The following is a 20353-nucleotide window of genomic DNA, read 5'->3' as shown; positions in this document are numbered from 1 at the left end:
ATGGCTCCAGATGAAGCTGAAGCAAAGGGAGTTCCAAAAGGCTACTATACTAAAAATGGTGATGATCTTTAGTGTGGCTTTTTCTTTGTCACACTGGAGAGGGAGTGATTGGAAAGGAATCAAAAATTATTAATTGAAGCAAAAAATGTTGTAATCCAAAACATTTTAAGGATTTTCCCGAAGTTTCTGTGCCTGACTTAAATCCTGTTGAGTTCATTAGCATCATATCAATGATGTTTTAGGTTCAAGAAAATGTGCAGAGCAAAAGGGGCTGTGTGTGAACATAAAATTGTTTTTTATTTGTTTTGAGGCGCTTCACATTTAATTACTGTATGTTTGGCTGGAATGTTTACATTCTCCTCGTCTGTTGTCATGCTCACACAAGGGGTAATTATGAACTATAAAGTAAACTGAAGAATTAAATTCCAAAATGGACACACTTTTGCTACAAGACAAAATGGAGTAAGAGGCCAGGTGACCTCTCCTGTACTGAGAATATACTTGGTGACTTCTGGAGACTGAACTCATCGTCACACCTGGACCAGCTTGGAGAAAGCTTGAAATGCAATCAGTCCATTCGATGTTCATGGTACCTATCTTCAAGGATTGGGTTGACCATGACTTCACAGAGACTCCAAACTCCAAGCCAAGATAATAGGTGTGAAATACCACCACTTTATCAAGATGGGCAACATTCAACACCATTGTCTAACAATTGCCACACGTTGAGAGACATTGTATGAACATATCAGGGGAGAGTAGTTTTGGCCACTTGAAAGAAACCAAGCCTCATAAGGTTCTTTATTATAAAAGGGACTTTTATGTGCAGTAAGCCAGAGAGCAGGAGACGGAAAGCCAGCAGCCAGGAGGCTGAGAGATATCAATTCTAGCCAAGAAGAGAACCCTGCCAAATTACGATCTTTAAAACAGAGGCAGAGGCTGAAAAGTGACCCTGAAAATTTCCCATCCAAGAAATTGTGACAGGATTTTATTTAGAGATACAGCATTGAAACAGGCCCTTCGGCCCACCAAGTCTGTGCTGACCAACAAGCACCCATTTATACGAATCCTACATTAACACCATATTCCCTTCCACATCCCCACCATTCTCCTACCACCTACCTATACTAGGGGCAATTTACAATGGCCAATTTACCTATCAACCTGCAAATCTTTGGCTGTGGGAGGAAACTGGAGCACCCGGCAGAAACAAACGCGATCACAGGGAGAACTTGCAAACTCCGCACAAGCAGTACCCAAAACTGAAACCGGGTTGCTGGAGCTGTGAGGCTGCGGTGCTAACCACTGTGCCACTGTGCACCAATGAATTTTGACTGTATCTTAACCAAAGGAGTCAGCAGTAAAGAATTCAACAATGTGAATCTTTCCATGTTCCGACTTCAGTAACCAGGAAAAGGAAAAACTGGCCTGCACGTTTCAACATTTCCTCCCAGGAAAACCATCAAGGGTTCACAGTGAAATCTTTTTAACCTATCGGACTTATCGGGGGAGACGGTGGCGTAGTGGTATTGTCACTGGAGGAGTAACCCAGAGACCCAGGGTATTGCTCTGGGGACATGGGTTCAAATCCCACCACAACAGAAGATGGAATTTGAATTCAATTAATAAATCAGGAATTAAAAGCTAGTCTAATGATGGCTATGAAACCATTGTCGATAGTTGTAAAAACCCAGCTGGTTTGCTAATGTCTTTCAGGGAAGGAAATCTGCTGTCCTTACCTGGTCTGGCCTACATGTGACTCCAGACCCACAGCAATGTGGTTGACTCTTATATGCCCTCTGAAATGGCCTAGAAAGCCATTCAGTTGTATCTAACCGCTACGAAGTCAATAAAAAGGAATGAAACCGGACGGACCACCCGGCATCAACCTCGGAACTGGAACCGACAATGGCAAACCCAGCCCTGTCAACCCTGCAAAGTCCTCCTTACTAACATCTGCGGGTTGTGCCAAAGTTGGGAGAGCTGTCCCACAGACTAGTCAAACAACGGCCTGACATAGTCATACTCACGGAATCATACCTTACATACAAGGTCCCAGGCACTGCCATCACCATCCCCTGGTATGTCCTGTCCCACCGGCAGGACAGACCCAGCAGAGGTGGTGGCACAATGGTATACAGTAGGAAGGGAGTTGCCCTGGGAGCCCTCAACATCGACTCTGGATCCCATGAAGTCTCATGGCATCAGATCAAACATGGACAAGCAAATCTCCTGCTGATTACCACTTACCGCCCTCCCTCAACTGATGACTCAGTACTCCTCCATGTTGAACAATACTTGGAGGAAGCACTGAGGGTGGCAAGAGCACAACATGTATTCTGGGTGGGGGACTTCAATATCCATCACCATAAGTGGCTCGGTAGCACTACTACTGACCGAGCTGGCCGAGTCCTAAAGGACATATCTGCTTGACTGGGTTGCGGCAGGTGGTGAGGGAATCAAAAAGAGGGGAAAACATACTTGACCTTGTCCTCACCAATCTGCCTGCTGCAGATACATCTGTCCATGACAGTATTGGTAGGAGTGACCACCGCACAGTGCTTGTGGAGACGAAGTCCCACCTTCACATTGAGGATACCGTCCATCGTGTTGTGTGGCACTACCACCGTGCTAAATGGGATAGATTTCGAATAGATCTAGCAATGAAAACTGGGCATCCATGAGGCTCTGTGGGCCATCAGCAACAGCAGAATTGTACTCAACCACAATCTGTGACCTCATGGTCTGTCATATCCCCCACTCTACCATTACCATCAAGCCAGGAGACCAACCCTGGTTCAATGAAGAGTGCAGGAGGGTATGCCAGGAGCAGCACCAGGCACACCTCAAAATGAGGTGTCAACCTGGTGAAGCTGCAACACAGGATTATCTGCATGCCAACCTGCATAAGCAGCATGCGATAAACAGAGCTAAGCGATCCCATAACCAACGGATCAGATCTAAGCTCTGCAGTCCTGCCACATCCAGTCATGGATGGTGGTGGACAATTAAACAACTAACTGGAGGACGTGGCTCCACAAATATCCCCATCCTCAACGATGGGGGAGCCCAGCAAATCAGTGCGAAAGATAAGGCTGAAGCATTTGCAACAATCTTCAGCCAGAAGTGCCGATTTGATGATCCATTTCGGCCTCCTCCTAAAGTTCCCAGCATCACAGATGCCAGACTTCAGCCAATTCGATTCACTCCATGTGATATCAAGCAATGACTGAAGGCACTGGGTACTGCAAAAGCTATAGGCCCTGATAATAGTCCGGCAATAGTACTGAAGACCTGTGCTCCAGAATTTGCCACGTGCCTAAGCAAGCTGTTCCAGTACAGCTACAACACTGGCATCGACCCTGCAATGTGAAAAATTGCCCAGGTATTTCCTGTACACAAAAAGCAAGACAAGTCCAACCTGGCCAATTACTGCCCCATCAGCCTCCTCTCATTCATCAGTAAAGTGATGGAAGGTGTCATCAACAGCGCCATCAAGCGGCACTTGCTTAGCAATAACCTGCTCAGTGACGCTCAGTTTGGGTTCCGCCAGGGCCACTCAGTTCCAGACCTCATTACAGCCTTGGTTCAAACATGGACAAAAGAGCTGAACTCAAGAGGTGAGGTGAGAGTGACTGCCCTTGACTTCAAGGCAGCATTTGACCGAGTATGGCATCAAGGAGCTCCAGCAAAATTGAGGTCAATGGGAATCGGGGGAAAGCCCTCCGCTGGATGGAGTCATACCTAGTGCAAAGGAAGATGGTTGTGTTGTTGGAGGTCAAACATCTGAGCTCCAGGACATCACTGCAGGAGTTCCTCAGGGTAGTGTCCTAGGCCCAACCATCTTCAGATGCTTCATCAATGACCTTTCTTCAATCATAAGGTCAGAAGTGGGGATGTTCACTGATGATTTCACAATGTTCAGCACCATTCGTGACTCCTCAGATACTGAAGCAGTCCATGTAGAAATGCAGCAAGACCTGGACACTATCGAGGCTTAGGATGATAAGTGGCAAGTAACATTCGCGCCACACAAGTACCAGGCAATGACCATCTCCAACAAGAGAGAATCTAACCATCTCCCCTTACATTCAATGCCATTACCATCGCTGAATCTCCCACTATCAACATCCTAGGGGCTAACATTGACCAGAAACTGAACTGGAGTAGCCATATAAATACCGTGGCTACAAGAGCAGGTCAGAGGCTAGGAATCCTGAGGTAAGTAACTCACCTCCTGACTCCCCAAAGCATGTCCACCATCTACAAGGCACAAGTCAGTAGTGTGATGGAATACTCTGCACCTGCCTGGATGGGTGCAGCTCCAAAAACACTCAAGAAGCTCGACACCATGCAAGATAAAGCAGCCCACTTGATTGGCACCCCATCTACAAACATTCACTCCCTCCACCACCCACGCACAGTGGCAGCAGTGTGTACCATCTACAAGATGCACTGCAGCAATGCACCAAGGCTCCTCAGACAGCACCTTCCAAACCTGCGATCTCTACCAACTAGAAGGACAAGGGCAGCAAATGCATGGGAACACCACCACCTGCAAGTTACCTTCCAAGTCACACACCATCCTGACTTGGAACTATATCGCCGTTCCTTCACTGTCGCTGGGTCAAAATCCAGGAACTCCCTTCCTAACAGCACTGTGGGTATACCTACCCCAAATGGACTGCAGCGGTTCAAGAAGGCAGCTCACCACCGCCTTCTCAAGGGTAATTAGTGATGGACAATAAATGCTGGCCTGGCCAGCGATGCCCACATCCCATGAATGAATTTTAAAAAATGCATGCTATCCTTTAATCTCTATCTTTTCTTGTGTGTGTGCGTGTATGAATGGGTGAAGTTGCGAATTTTTGGATATTGTTTCAGAAATATTTATGTCTTTTAATCCTGCGGCAAAAACCTGTCATTTGACTGTTAATTTGACCAATAAAATGCTCAGGGTTGAAAATACTTTTGAAAACACTTTGTGTGCAGTCAATTGGGCGGTGAAAAGTGGAAATCATCCCTATCATCTTTCACCTGTCCATACCACCGTAGATGTTTTTCTTTCTTCATAGACTACTGGGTTGTGCAGTGTAGATAGCTCAATTGAGTTGGTCTGATTTTAATTTTTCATGCAAATCTACACAAGCAGCTAATGATGCCTGAAAACCCGCCTCTCTCCAGCACTCCTTCCCTTTGTTCTAATGCTGACAGAACATTCTTTTTCCAGCTCACAATTTACTGGGGTCTAATCTTGCTTCTGAAATTATATGTCGATAAACAGAGTATGCGAAGGAGATGGGCTATTGTGTGGCCAGAACAGCGGTTAGAATTTTTTGCAGAGGACGTGGAAATGGACATTGGAAACAAAGGTTTAAGTTTGAGAATACAAACAGGAAAATCGTTGCTTTACATACAGTGGGAGGATTTGCAGCTGAACTCTGTGCCAGAAATGGACTTGTTCCACTAAGTTACTGTGTTGCTTGGCTTTGGTGTATGTAACAGGATTGCTAAAACTTCAGATCAGAGTGCTTCAACATCATGAAGAGGAAGATAACAAGTGGTTACCTTGGAAGCATAAATGGTAAAAGTTGGTTATGCTTCTCTTTGTGTTCCATTTAAGCATTGGGTCTAAGGGAACCAGTACCAAAGCACCTTCTGGCTAGCATTCCTTGTCACTTAATAAGTTGGCCTTAGTGTAGTGCCATGTCTGAAAAATATTACGTTGTCCTTTCTGCTGACTATAAATTTTAAATGAAATTGATATTCCACAAGTTTTTTTTTCATGCTTGAGCTACAACAAAAATCCTTCATGATCTCATGGGATCCTTAGTAAAGTCTGAGATTAAATTTTTAATTGATTCCTATTGTGCCAACATCAATTCGGCTTAATTTGCTTCTAGCCAAAGGGGAAACTGAAGCAAAAGATTTTCAACATGTGTCCTCGAAATGATGCTGTTTCTGTAATATCCATTTGGTACCAAAATTAAATCAAGATTGAGCCCTCGGGGTTTCCCAACATGTTCTCAGGAAGATGCTGGGTCATGAGTTGGGAGAGGATAGGACACTTTTCTCTCATTGGCATCTTGTACATTCATTCATGTATGTCATACATACTGTGTCGTAGGTAACTAACTCCATATCATCTATCTCAGTTAGTTTAAACACTGATATGCGGATTTATATTGATTCTAAAACTAGAAACTTTTTCAACCTGTTTCACTGTGTGAAGGGATTCTGTGTTCTGGGTGTCAGGAATAACATGCAATGGGGAATGGCAAGTGTGTTGAATGTTTCTTTGCTCAAACTTTGAAATGGGAGCAGTTTGCATTTCTTGTCAATTTAATTAATGTCGCAAAGACTCCCTAAAGTGCTTGAAGTCCCCATGAGCTTTGCTGCGGAATACTTTCCTGCCATTTTGAGAGCAGTACATGGAGTAGACCCAGTTTCTTCAATTCTCCCTCCAGGGGTCTCTAATTAGACACAGCACTGTATTTGAATTCTAGCTGCAAAGTTTCAGCAGCTTCTCCAGAGGGATTTACTCTGTTTTGGGTTTGGTTCTTCCACATCGCAATTCAATCCAAGACAGGGTAAGAGAGGTAAAGGAAGGAGTGGTTTATAATGTTACCTTGAAGGAAGTGCAGATACAACAAGCACCCAACAAGAGTGCAAGATGGTTGGGGGTGAATACAGTTTTATCTCCCTTCTTCCTTTCCTCCTCTGCAATAACTAATTTACATATATAGAAATGCCAATATCAGGATTACGCTGGGACCGAGATAGTTATGATATAGAGATTACATGACAATTGTCCATTCGATAACATCTGGAATACATTTACCCAAATTTGGTAAATAGGGTGTCGAGGACTAAAGCAAGGGAAAGTTGCAGCAAGATGTAACATCAAATGTTAGCAATAAAATTTAAGCTTCGCCATCTTCGGTAAATGCTGTAAATGTACTTGCATTCATCTTGTTGATGCTCTTTACCAATAATTAATTATGGTCATGTTTACATGTGTGTTTTCATATTTAATCTAAAGCAAACTTCAGATACATCCTGTAAGCACTATTGCCCGGACGAGTGATCCCACAGACGCTTGCGTGAAATGTGCCTGTACAAATTATTTGTGGAAACATTTTTGAGCATTTACAGGGACTGGAGATGCTTATTCATAATCAAAGAAAGGCCTTTTTGTTGCCTTTGGATTCAATTTAGATTATTTTGACCTGGAGCTGTTCTTTCTGGTGTTTCAATTTTTTCCACCAAAGTAGTTTCACATCTGATATCTAATTGCAGTTGGAAATGATCTGCTGGGATTCTGGCCCAGCTGTTTACAGTCGGTCATTGCAAATCAGTGCTGATTTTAAGCTCAAATAACCTAACAGTGTAAAAGAAAAAAAACTCAATCAACACAGGACCACAGCCAAGATCTTTGGAATTTGATAAAGTTGCTGGTTATGTGGGCAGTACAAGGTTTGAAAAATAATATCATTGAGGCAATCTAATTTTATTTATTGATGGTTTACTTGCCTTACAGTATACCTAATGCTTTTGAACATGGTAGTTAATGTGCAACAAATTCTCTACATGGAAATCCAAGTTACAGCTGTGATGCAGAAGGGTACTGGGATGAAGGAATATTGAGTTTTCTGATAGTGGATGATCACGACTACATAGGCTTGAGGTTGAATGTTGAACTGGAAAGGCTGTGTTGTGCAGGTCATTTCAGGTTTGTTGGGAACCTTATTTTGCCCACAATACCTACTTCTTTCTCTCTTAACGCCATTGCCATTGAGCTGCTGTTCTCCGAACACCTTCCTCAGACCCATCAGAGCTGGCGTTGCAGATCATTCTCTCATCCAGCATTATCCTTGTCATCATCATGGAACTCCCCAAACAAGTGTCCCTTTGAACCCTCTGTTCTAGTTAACAATTGCCCTATCTCTCACCTTTCATTTCTACCAGAGACTTGAATGTGTTGTTGTCTCCGAACCCTGCCTAACACTCCAGCTTCTTGTTGAATCCCGCCAATCGGATTACTGCTCCACTCACTGAAATAGCCCAAACCAAAGCCATGAACAACATTCTCTGTGCTGTGGCAGCGCATTCTCCCTCCTAGTCCTCCTTGACCTGCTCCCTGACTCTCCTGCAACCTTTGACAAAGTTGACCGTACCATCCTTCTCTATCACCTTTCCTCTGTTCTCCGTATTAGTGCAACTATTTATTCACCACTCTCTCCACTTCTCCACTCCCATTATTATGTCCAACTACTTGCCTGACATTCAGTCTTGCACGAGCCATAATTCCTCCAGCCAGTCATTGACCCCTGTCACTCCATCATCACCCATTCTGTGAACCTCTCAGGTTAGTGTCCTGGCTGTAACCATTGTTGACAACTTTAGAGTCCAGTTCAATCCCATATCCTCTCCATGACAAAGACTGCCTCCACCCCTATCTCAGTCTAACTGCGCTAAAACCCTCATTCATATTTGTTCCCTCCAGACTTAACCAGACAAAATCTTCCGGGCCTGTTTCCTCCAGAAACTTCAGGTTTATCAAACTCTGCTGCATTTATATCCTGATTTTTTCCCAAATATATCAGTGTACAAAACTAATGGTCATTAACCAATTAGCATAAGAATGTGTTTGTTGATAACGCAACCACTGGATGGTGTACTACTCATGCCTGACAAATGTACAGTATCATTGACTGAAATGCCGCTGTCAGTGATGTCAGCTGCCTGTAATAAAGATGGCGCTGCTCAGTCTCACACAGAAAAGTGCATGCACTCCGCAATGGCTTCTCTTCCCCGCTCCCTCCTGCCCAACCGTTCACACTTCCCTCCCACCCAACCACTCGGACAGTCGGTTAGTGGTGATGTCAGATTAATGTTGGCAAGTGTTCTGACACTCGGATGACGTCTGCGATCACTCTGCATTGTCAGGAGACAGTTTGTTAGTGTAAGCTAAGAACTAAAGAGAAACAGGAATAGGTCTTTCAGTCTCTTTGAATTATTCCTCCATACAATTCCATCATGGTTGATCTGTGTCTAATCTCCATTACCTTCCTTGATTCCGTAACACTTGCCTAGGACTGATTTAAACCCAGGATTCTGAGCTGTCACTAAGCCTTTTGCTGGGGTAACACCATAATTTGCTATAAAAAAATAGAATATACAGAGAAACTGATTTTTTTTGTTACAAAAGACTGGAATAGTCAACCTCTAAATTTTCTCCAGATCCAGAAAATCTGAAAGAGGTTGTCATGGACTGAGAGAGATAGGAAGTTTACAAAGTCCGACAGCACAAATATGCAAGTAGTGTAAGTTTTTTGTGTGTTTGTGTGGGGTGGGGGTACAGACTGTGTTATTCTTAATCAAAATAGAGTTTATTCAGCACAGTCAGAATTTACAATGCAATATTTAATAATGGCAGTAGTTATATAGCAGAGTGCAGAGTTTCCTCAGTCTTGCTTCCCGAGCCGCTGTGGCGCAGTCTCCTTTCTTCAAGTGTGCTGCTGATTGTAGTCTGTTTTTTCCTTCGAATCAGTTTGTTTCCATGGTTCTCAACCTCCTTCTTTTATCCTTCTCTGTGGTTTCCTCAAAGTCATATTAGTCCACAATCCAACATAGCTTATATGATTAGTTCAGAGTTGATGTCATTGTCCATACCTTGTCTCTTTCTCTGCCAGCATGTACACACTAACAAATGGTTCCTGTTTATTTTAACAAGTTCTTACAAAAGTTTAAAAGATCAGATTTTTACCAGTAGGGGCACAATTATGGTTGTCATTAGGCATCCTGCCTTATCTCAAAAGCCACTTCTGCTATAACTGTCAAAGCCATTTCTGCAATCGTACTACAGCAGATACTCTCTTTAATAATCTTTGCAATATAGCATACAAATATACATTTCATAGCTTAGCAAACATAATTTCAGATATAAGGTATACAACTTAATCATAATGTAAGGCATTGACACACCTAGTACAAACACCCATTTAGCCCCTCACGCATGCTCAGCCATTCAATGAGATGATGGCTGATCTGTGACTTAACTCCATAGACCTGTCTTTACCCAATATACCTTCACATATCCCTTAATACCTTCAATTAACAAACATCTATCAATCTTAGATTTAAAATTAACAAGTAATCTCGCATCAGTTGCTGTTTGCAGAAGAGAGTTCTGAACTTCTACCATCTTTTTTGTGCAGAAGTGTTTTACTTCTGGAAGGTCTGACCTAATTTTTAGACTATGCCTCTAGTCTTAGGCTCCTCAAGAATGGAGAAGTTGGGACTGTTTTCTTTGGAGAAGAGAAAGTTGAGAGGAGATTTGATAGAGGTATTCAAGATCATGAGGGGTCTGGACAGGGTAGATAGGAAAAACTGTTCCCTTTGGTGGAAGGATCAAGAGCAAGAGGGCACAGATTTAAGGTCATTGGCAAAAGAAGCAAAAGTGACATGAGGAAAAACCTTTTCGCGCAGCAAGTGGTTCGGATCTGGAATGCACTGCCTGAGAGTGTGGTGGAGGCAGGTTCAATTGAGGCATTCAAGAGGGAATTGGATTGTTACCGGAAAAGAAAGAATGTGCAAGGGTATGGGGAGAAGGCCGGAGAGTGGTACTAGATAAATTGCTCTTTCGCAGAGCCAGCACAGACGGCAGGCCGAATGGCCTCCTTCTGTGCTGTCACAATTTTGTGATTCTGTGAACTAGCATTACTGTAAGATTTTCTTCAAAGCATCCATATTAAAATATAGCAACCCATAAATTCTGCAGCAGACTACAACTTGCACAATTTAATTGAAGCTAAACAGTAAAAACAGATTAACATAGCAGTTTATTCACCCCTTAATTCCCACAGTAGTTTCCACTGCCAAATTCTCAGTAGCTTTATTTGTATTCAGGTATCTGCACGGAGTAGAATCAATTGCCCAGGTAAGTGGGAAAACTGCTAGAATGATGCTTGATGGCAAAGGTTTATTCCTTATTTCCCCATAGCTAGTGAAGCTGCCTTGAAATATGAACAGTAGTTTCATGAAATAATGGATCTGAACATAAACAATATTTAATGTAATGTAGCAAGGGCATCGAATGGATTTTGTAAATAAATACTTGCAGCAATCACACTGTTATGGTGCAATTTCTCCTTCCTTTCTATTCCATGTATTTGAAACTTGAACAAGTGCACGATTGGACCTGTCCCAGATTTCCAGCTGTTAAGCCATGTCTTTCAAAAGTTACCCAATCTGATTTACATATTACATTGAATTAATTCGCCCAACTGGTCTATGCTGGTGTTTTTATGCTCCACATGAGCTTCCTCCCACCCTATTTCATCTAACCGTATCAGGTATACCCTTCTGTTCCTTTCTCCCATGTACTTATCCAGCTTCCCCTTAAATCCATCTATGCTATTTGCCTGATCTACCCCAGGTAGTAGTGAGTTCCACATTCTAACCACTTTTGAGTAAAGACATTTTTCCTGAATTCCCTATTAGATTTATTGTTATTCCTCACCAGTTAATTCTTCCATATTTCTTTCATTAATACGAATAGTTGACCTCCACAAATTTAAGTGACTTCTACATGATTCCCCCTGATGATATGGTACTGAGGAACAAATGGTTAATATTACATTGATAATTGGTCATAAAGGGGAAAATTTATATGATGTGATTTCTCGCTCCAGGTTTTGGAACTTCAGCAACAGCTGGCGACACTGTTTGTGAGGATGAGAGCTTCATGGATAGCATGTTTATAGATGTGGTCACCCCACAGCTTAAGAGTATGCAGGGAGAGAGGGAATGGGTGACCACCAGATAGTCAAGAAGAAACAGGCAGGTAGTGCAAGAGACCCCTGAATGTATTTCACTCTCCAAAAGGTATTCAGTTCTGAATACTGAGGAAAGTGATGGTTCATCTGGGGGATGTAGCCAGAGCTAAGGCCATGGCATCACAGGTGGATCAGTTGCACAGGGGGGCACAGGGAAGACTGGAAGAGCGCTAGTGATAGGCAATTTGATAGGGGAGCAGAGAGACATTTCTGTGGCCGCAGACATGAATCTAGGATGGTATGTCACTCCCTGGTGCCAAGGTCAAGGACGTCACTGAGCAGCCGCACAGCTTCCCGAGCATGGAGGTTGAACAGCCAGCAGTCGTGGTCCACGTTGGTACCAACAACGTGGGTAGGAAGACGGATGTGGTCCAGCAGAAAAAGTTTACTGAGCTAGGTAAGAAATTAGAAAGTAGGACCTCAAAAGTAGTCATCTCCAGATTACTCCCAGTGCCACGCGCAAGTGAGTACAGGAAAAGAAGGATAAGACAGATAAATGCGTGGCTGGAAAGTTGGTGCAGGAAGGTTTTAGATTCTTGGGACTGGCTCTGGGGAAGACGGGACCTGTACTGGCCGGACGGGCTGCACCTGAACAGAGCTGGGACTGAGTTCCTTGTGGGATGTTTTGCTAGTGCTGTTGGAGAGAATTTAAACTAGTCTGGCAGGGGGATGGGGACCTGAAGGTAGACTCAGTTGGGACAAAGTCAGAAATGAAAATGGAAGGCAGAAAATTAGTGGATGAATTTGGAAGGCAAAGGAAACAATGTTAAAAAAAGAGTTTGGCAGTGCTCAAGGATATCGACCTCAATGCAAGGAGTATAGCAATAAAACAGACGAGCTGAGGGCACAGATAGACACATGGCAGTATGATATCATAACTATTAATGAAACATGGCTAAAGGAGGGTCAGGAATGGCAGCTCAATGTTTCTGGTTACAGGGTTTTCAGATGCAAAAGGAAGGGGGACAAGAAAGGAGGGGGAGTGGCAATTTGGTTAAGGAAACTATTACAGCTCTGAGGAGGGATGATACGTTGGAAGGTTCATCAAATGAGGCCACCTGGATTGAGCTAAGGAACAAAAATGGGGCAATCACACTACTGGGAGTGTACAATAGACCCCCAAACAGTCAGAGGGAGATAGAAGATCAGACATGTAGGCAAATCTCTGAGAGGTGCAAAATCAATAGTGCAGTAATAGAGTAATAGTAGGGGATTTTAACTTCCCCAATATTAACTGGGATAGTTTAATTGTGAAAGGAATTGAGGGAGAATACTTGGGATGCATTCAGGAGAACTTTTTCCCAGTATGTAGCAAGTTCAACAAGAGGGTGCAGTTTTGGACTTAGTTTTCAGAAATGATGCCGGGTAGGTGGAAGGAGTGGCAGTGGGAGAGCATTTTGGTGGTAGTGATCAGAATTCAGTCAGTTTTAACATAATTATGGAAAAGGACAAGGATAGAACAGGAGTTAAGAGTTCTCAAGGACTCCCACAGCTACCTTGACTACAATTCTTCACACCCTGCCTCCTATAAGGACTCCATTCCATTCTCCCAGTTTCTCTGTCTCCGACACATCTGCTCTGATGATGCTACCTTCCATGACAGCGCTTCTGATATGTCTTCCTTTTTCCTCAACTGAGGATTCCCCCGCCCCACCCGCCACATCTGCGGTTGACAGGGCCCTCAACCATGTCCAGCCCATTTCCGGCACCTCTACCCTCATGCCTTCCCCTCCTTCCCAGAACCATGACAGGGTTCCCCTTGTCCTCACTTTCTAGCCTCAGCCTTGATCCAAAGGATCATCCTCCGCCATTTCCACCACCTCCAGCATGATGCCACTACCAAAGGCATCTTCCCCTCCCTTCCCCTGTCAGCATTCCGAAGGGATTATTCCCTCCGCGACACTCTGGTCCCCTCCTCCATTACTCCCACCACTTCGTCCCCTTCCCACGGCAACTTCCCCTGCAAGCGCAGGAGGTGTAACACCTGCCCATCTCCTCTCTCCTCACTATCCAAGGCCCCAAACATTCCTTTCAGGTGAAGCAGCGATTTACTTGTGCCTCTTCCAATGTAGTATACTGTATTCGCTGCTCACAATGTGGTCTCCTCTACAGCTTAAGAGGGGAGACAAACGCAGAATGGGTGACCGCTTTGCGGAACATCTCCGCTCAGTCCGAAAGCATGACCCTGAGCTTCCGGTTGCTGGCCACTTCAACACCTCCCCCCACCACCCCTGCTCTCATGCTCACATCTCTGTCCTGGAATTGCTGCAGTGTTCCAGTGAACATCAATGCAATCTCGAGGAACAGCATCTCATTTACCGATTAGGCACGCTACAGCCTGCCGGTCTGAACATTGAGTTCAATAATTTCAGAGCATGACGGGCCCCCCATTTTACTTTTATCTTTAGTTATGTTTTCTTTTTTTTGAGTTTATTTTATTTTAGTTTGTTCAGTTTGTTTCTACTGTGCCTACCCACTTTTTTCATGTTTGTGCTGTTCGGTTTTCAGTCCATTAACACTCTATCTGTACCAATGCTTTGTCTTTCAGCACACCATTAACATAGTGTTTGCCTTTGATCCATGACCTTCTGGTCAGCTATTCTGTGACCTTGTTCTATCAATACCTTCCCTTTTGTTATCTCTTGCCCCACCCCCACTTTACTTGCTTAAAATCTTTTACATTTCTTATATCTGCCAGTTCTGAAGAAGGGTCACTGACCTGAAACGTTAACTCTGCTTCTCTCTCCACAGATGCTGCCAAACCTGCTGAATTTTTCCAGCACTTTCTGTTTTTATTTCAGATTTCCAGCATCTGCAGTATTTTGGTTTTATTTTAGTTAAGAGTTCTCAATTGGGGCAAGGCTAATTTTACTAAGCTGAGGAGTGATTTAGCTAAAGCAGACTGGAAACAGTTACTTGAAGGTAAATCAATGTCAGAGCAGTGTGAAGTATTCAAAGGGGAGATTCAAGGGCGGCAGAGTAAATATGTTCCCACAAAGAAAAAGGGTGTGATGGCCAGATCTAAAGTCCCATGGATGTCAAGGAGGTTACAGGGTAAGATAAGGCAAAAAAGGAAAGCTTATGTCCGACACCGAGAAAGTGGAGGAGTGAAATCAAAAAGGAAATTAGGAAAGCAAAGAGAGGGCATGAAAGAATATTGGCAAGCAAAATCAAGGTGAATCCAAAGATGTTTTATCAAATCATTAAGAGTAAAAGGCTAAATAAGGAAAGAGTAGGGCCCATAAAAGATCAAAAAGGTAACCTATGTGTAGGGGTGGAAGATGTTGGTATAGTTCTTCATGAATACTTTGCATCTGTCTTTACAAAAGAGGGGACAATGCAAATATTGTAGTTAAGGAATATGGGTGTTAATTATTGGATGTGATAAACATAGGAAAAAAGGTAGCATTACTGGGATTCGTATCCTTGAAAACGGATAAACCACCAGGGCCGGATGAAATGTATCCCAGGCTGTTAAAAGAGGCCATGGAGGGTCTATCTATCATTTTCCAGTCCTCACTGAATACAGGTGTGGTGCCGGAGGATTGGAGGACTGCTAACATTGTACCGATAGACCAAATAATTACAGGCTAGTCAGTCTAACCTCAGTGGAGGGCCAATTATTGGCATCAATTCTGAGAGACAGGATACACTGTCACTTAAAAAGGCCAAGGATAGTCAGCATGGATTTGTTCCCTGGTCTGGCCTACATGTTTTTTTTTATTCATTCATGGGATGTGGGTGACGCTGGCCAGGCCAGCATTTATTACCCATCCCACTTGCCCTTGAGAAGGTGGTGGTGAGCTGCCTTCTTGAACTGCTGCAGTCCATTTGGGGTAAGTATACATTGCCATTAGGAAGGGAGTTCCAGGATTTTGACCCAGCGACAGCGAAGGAATGGTGATATAGTTCCAAGTCAGGATGGTGTGTGTCTTGGAGGGGAACTTGCAGGTGGTGGTGTTCCCATGTATTTGCTGCCCTTGTCCTTCTAGTTGGTAGAGGTCGCGGGTTTGGAAGGTTCTGTCTAAGGAGCCTTGGTGCATTTCTGCAGTTCATCTTGTAGATGCTACGCACTGCTGCCACTGTGCGTTGGTGGTGGAGGGAGTGAATGTTTGTAGATGGGGTGCCAATCAAGTGGGCTGCTTTGTCTTGGATGGTGTCGAGCGTCTTGAGTGTTTTTGGAGCTGCACCCATCCAGGCAAGTGGAGAGTATTCCATCACAATCCTGACTTGTGCCTTGTAGATGGTGGACAGGCTTTGGGGAGTCAGGAGGTGAGTTACTCGCCTCAGGATTCCTAGCCTCTGACCTGCTCTTGTAGCCATGGTATTTATATGGCTACTCCAGTTCAGTTTCTGGTCAATGGTAGCCCCTAGGATGTTGATAGTGGGGGATTCAGCAATCGTAATGCCGTTGAATGTCAAGGGGAGATGGTTAGATTCTCTCCTGTTGGAGATGGTCATTGTCTGGTACTTGTGTGGCGTGAATGTTACTTGCCACTTATCAGCCCAAGCCTGTCTTTTGTCCAGGTCTTGCTGCATTTCTGCACGGACTGCTTCAGTATCTGAGGAGTCACGAATGGTGCTGAACATTGTGCAATCATCCGCGAACATCCCCACTTCTGACCTTATGATTGAAGAAAGGTCATTGATGAAACAGCTGAAGATGGTTGGGCCTAGGACACTGCCCTGAGGAACTCCTGCAGTGATGTCCTGGAGCTCAGATGATTGACCTCCAACAACCACAACCATCTTCCTTTGCGCTATGTCTGCCTCCAGCCAGTGGAGGGTTTCCCCCCTGATTCCCATTGACCTCACTTTTGCTCGGGCTCCTTGATGCCATACTCGGTCAAATGCTGCCTTGATGTCAAGGGCAGTCACTCTCACCTCACCTCTTGAGTGCAGCTCTTTTGACCATGTTTGAACCAAGTCTGTAATGAGGTCAGGAGCTGAGTGGCCCTGGCGGAACCCAAACTGAGCGTCACTGAGCAGGTTATTGCTAAGCAAGTGCCGCTTGATGGCACTGTTGATGACACCTTCCATCACTTTATTGATGATTGAGAGTAGGCTGATGAGGCAGCAATTGGCCGGGTTGGACTTGTCCTGCTTTTTGTGTACAGGACATACCCGGGCAATTTTCCACATTGCAGGGTAGATGCCAGTGTTGCAGCTGTACTGGAACAGCTTGGCTAGGCACGTGGCAAGTTCTGGAGCACAGGTCTTCAGTACTATTGCCGGAATATTGTCAGGATCCATAGCTTTTGCAGTATCCAGTGCCTTCAGTCGTTTCTTGATATCACGCGGAGTGAATCGAATTGGCTGAAGTCTGGCATCTGTGATGCTGGGGACTTCAGGTGGAGGCCGAGATGGATTATCAAATCAGCACTTCTGATTGAAGATTGTTGCAAATGCTTCAGCCTTATCTTTCGCACTGATGTGCTGGGCTCCCCCATCATTGAGGATGGGGATATTTGTGGAGCCACCTCCTCCAGTTAGTTGTTTAATTGTCCACCACCATTCACGGCTGGATGTGGCAGGACTGCAGAGCTTAGATCTGATCCGTTGGTTATGGGATCGCTTAGCTCTGTCTATTGCATGCTGCTTATGCAATTTGGCACGCAGATAGTCCTGTGTTGCAGCTTCACCAGGTTGACACCTCATTTTGAGGTGTGCCTGGTGCTGCTCCTGGCATGCCCTCCTGCACTCTTCATTGAACCAGGGATGGTCTCCTGGCTTGATGGTAATGGTAGAGTGGGGGATATGCCGGGCCATGAGGTTACAGATTGTGGTTGAGTACAATTCTGCTGCTGCTGATGGCCCACAGCGCCTCATGGATGCCCAGTTTTACATTGCTAGATCTGTTCGAAATCTATCCCATTCAGCAGGGTGATAGTGCCACGCAACACGACGGATGGTATCCTCAATGTGAAGGCGGGAGTTCGTCTCCACAAGGACTGTGCGGTGGTCACTCCTACTAATACTGTCATGGACAGAAGCATTTGCAGCAGGCAGATTGGTGAGGACGAAATCAAGTATGTTTTTCCCTCGTGTTGGTTCCCCCACCACCTGCCGCAGACCCAGTCTAGAAGATATGTCCTTTTGGACTCCGCCAGCTCGGTCAGTAGTGGTGCGACCGAGCCACTCTTGGCGATGGACATTGAAGTCCCCCATCCAGAGTACATTTTGTGCCCTTGCCACCCTCAGTGCTTCCTCCAAGTGGTGTTCAACATGGAGGAGTACTGAGTCATCAGCTGAGGGAGGGCGGTAGGTGGTAATCAGTAGAGGTTACCTTGCCCATATTTGACCTGATGCAATGAGACCTCATGGGGTCCGGAGTCGATGTTGAGGACTCCCAGGGCAGCTCTACTCCCTACTGTATACCACTGTCCCGCCACCTCTGGTGGGTCTGTCCTCCCGGTGGGACAGGACATACCCGGGGATGGTGATGGCAGTGTTTGGGACATTGTCTGTAAGGTATGATTCCGTGAGTATGACCATGTCAGGCTGTTGCTTGACTAGTCTGTGGGACAGCTCTCCCAACTTTGGCACAAGCCCTCAGATGTTAGTAAGGAGGACTTTGCAGGGTCAACAGGGCTGTGTTTGCCGTTGTTGTTTCCGGTGCCGAGGTTGATGCTGGGTGGTCCGCCCGGTTTCATTCCTTTTTATTGACTTTGTAGCGGTTAGGTACAACTGAGGGTTTGCTAGGCCATTTCAGAGGGGATGTAAGAGTTAACCACATTGCTGTGGGTCTGGAGTCACATGTAGGCTTGACCAGGTAAGGACAGCAGATTTCCTTCCCTAAAGGACATTAGTGAACCAGATGGGTTTTTACAACAATCAACAATGGTTTCATGGCCATCATTAGACTAGCTTTTAATTCCAGATTTATTAATTTAATTCAAATTCCACCTTCTGCTGTGGTGAGATTCGCACCCTTGTCCCCAGAGAAATGCCCTGGGTCTCTGGGCTAGTAGTCCAGTGATAATACCACTACGCCACCGCCTACCCCAGACCCACAGCAATGTGGTAGACTCTAAAAAAAATGCTCTCTGAAATGGCCTAGCAAGCCACTCAATTCAAGGGCAATTAGGGATGGGCAATAAATGCTGGCTTAGCCAGCGATGCCCACATTCCATGAACGAATACAAAAAGACATCTTGTCTGACTAACTTGATTGAATTTTTTGAAGATGTAACAAGGAGAATTGATGAGGGTAGTGCAGTTGATGTAGTCTATATAGTGTCATAGAGTTATACAGCACAGAAACAGACCCTTCGGCCCATCGTGTCTGTGCCAGCCATCAAGCACCTTACGATTCTAATCTTTATTTTAGCAAGGCTTTTGACAAGGTCCCACATGGCACACTGGTTAAAAAAAAAGCCCATGGGTTCCCGGGAAATATCGCAAACTGGATACAAAATTGGCTGTGGCAGTAAAACAAATTGTTGACGGGTCTTTTTGTGACTGGAAGGCTGTTTCCAGTGATATTCCACAAGGCTCAGTACCAGGGCCCCTGCTTTCTGTGGTAAATAATTAATGATTTGGACAGAAATGTAGGGACATGATCAAGAAGTTTGCAGATGACACAAAAATTGGCCTGTGGTTGATAGTGAGGAGGATAGCTGAAGACAGCAGGAAGATATCGATGGACTGGTCAGGTGGGCACAAAAGTGACAATTGGAATTCAATCTGGAGAAGTGTGAGGCGATGCCCTTCCTAACAGCACTGTGGAAGTACCTACCCCTCATAGACTGCAATGGTTCAAGAAGGCAGCTTACCACCACCTCTCAAGGGTAATTAGGGATGGGCAATAAATGCTGTCCTAACTAGCCACGCCCACGTCCCATGAATGAATAAAAAAAATTTGGGGAGGTCAAACCAGGCAAAGGAATACACAATTAAAGGGAGAATACTGAAAGGTGTAGAGGAAGTGAGGGAAGCAGTGTTTAAAAAGAGCAGCAGCAGCGGGAAAGAGACTGAGTGAGAGCAGCGGTGCTTAAAAAGAGCAGAGACGGCAGGAAAGAAGGAGACTGAGTGAGAGCGGCGGTGTTTAAAAACAGCAGTGACAGCGGGAAAGAAGGAGACTGAGTGAGACCAGTGGTGTTTAAAAAGTACAGCGACAGCGGGAAAGAAGGAGACTGAGTGAGACCAGCGGTGTTTAAAAAGAGCAGCGGCAGCGGGAAAGAAGGAGACTGAGTGAGAGCAGCGGTGTTTAAAAAGAGCAGCGACAGCGGGAGAGAAGGATACTGAGTGGGATCAGCGGTGTTTGAAAAGTGCAGCGACAGCGGGAGAGAAGGATACTGAGTGAGACCAGCGGTGTTTAAAAAGAGCAGCGGCAGCGGGCAAGAAGGAGACTGAGTGAGACCTGTGGTGTTTAAAAAGAGCAGAGACAGCGGGAAAGAAGGAGACTGAGTAAGACCAGCCAATAGTCCTCTTACCTTCCGGGACAGGAGCAGAGAGGACCTGTGTGAGAGCAGTCAGAGCTCTTCCAGCGCGCCTGAGTTTTGAAAAAAAAA

The 20353-nt window shown here is 44.9% G+C and overlaps 1 protein-coding gene across 1 annotated transcript in view; it reads left to right on the top strand.

Moving 5' to 3' along the window:
- Positions 1 to 739: 739 nt before the first annotated feature.
- Positions 740 to 20353, top strand: part of LOC137373248 (ral guanine nucleotide dissociation stimulator-like 1) — a 77117-nt gene continuing 57503 nt past the window's right edge. The window contains exons 1-4 of the mRNA XM_068038099.1: positions 740 to 828; positions 1405 to 1561; positions 5904 to 5963; positions 6507 to 6683. Of these exons, the coding sequence (XP_067894200.1) occupies positions 740 to 828; positions 1405 to 1561; positions 5904 to 5963; positions 6507 to 6683 (483 nt within the window). The remainder of the gene's footprint in view (positions 829 to 1404; positions 1562 to 5903; positions 5964 to 6506; positions 6684 to 20353) is intronic.

The sequence above is a fragment of the Heterodontus francisci genome, chromosome 8, assembly GCF_036365525.1.
Source record: "Heterodontus francisci isolate sHetFra1 chromosome 8, sHetFra1.hap1, whole genome shotgun sequence".
NCBI lineage: Eukaryota > Metazoa > Chordata > Chondrichthyes > Heterodontiformes > Heterodontidae > Heterodontus > Heterodontus francisci.
This window is presented reverse-complemented; position numbering and strand designations above follow the sequence as displayed.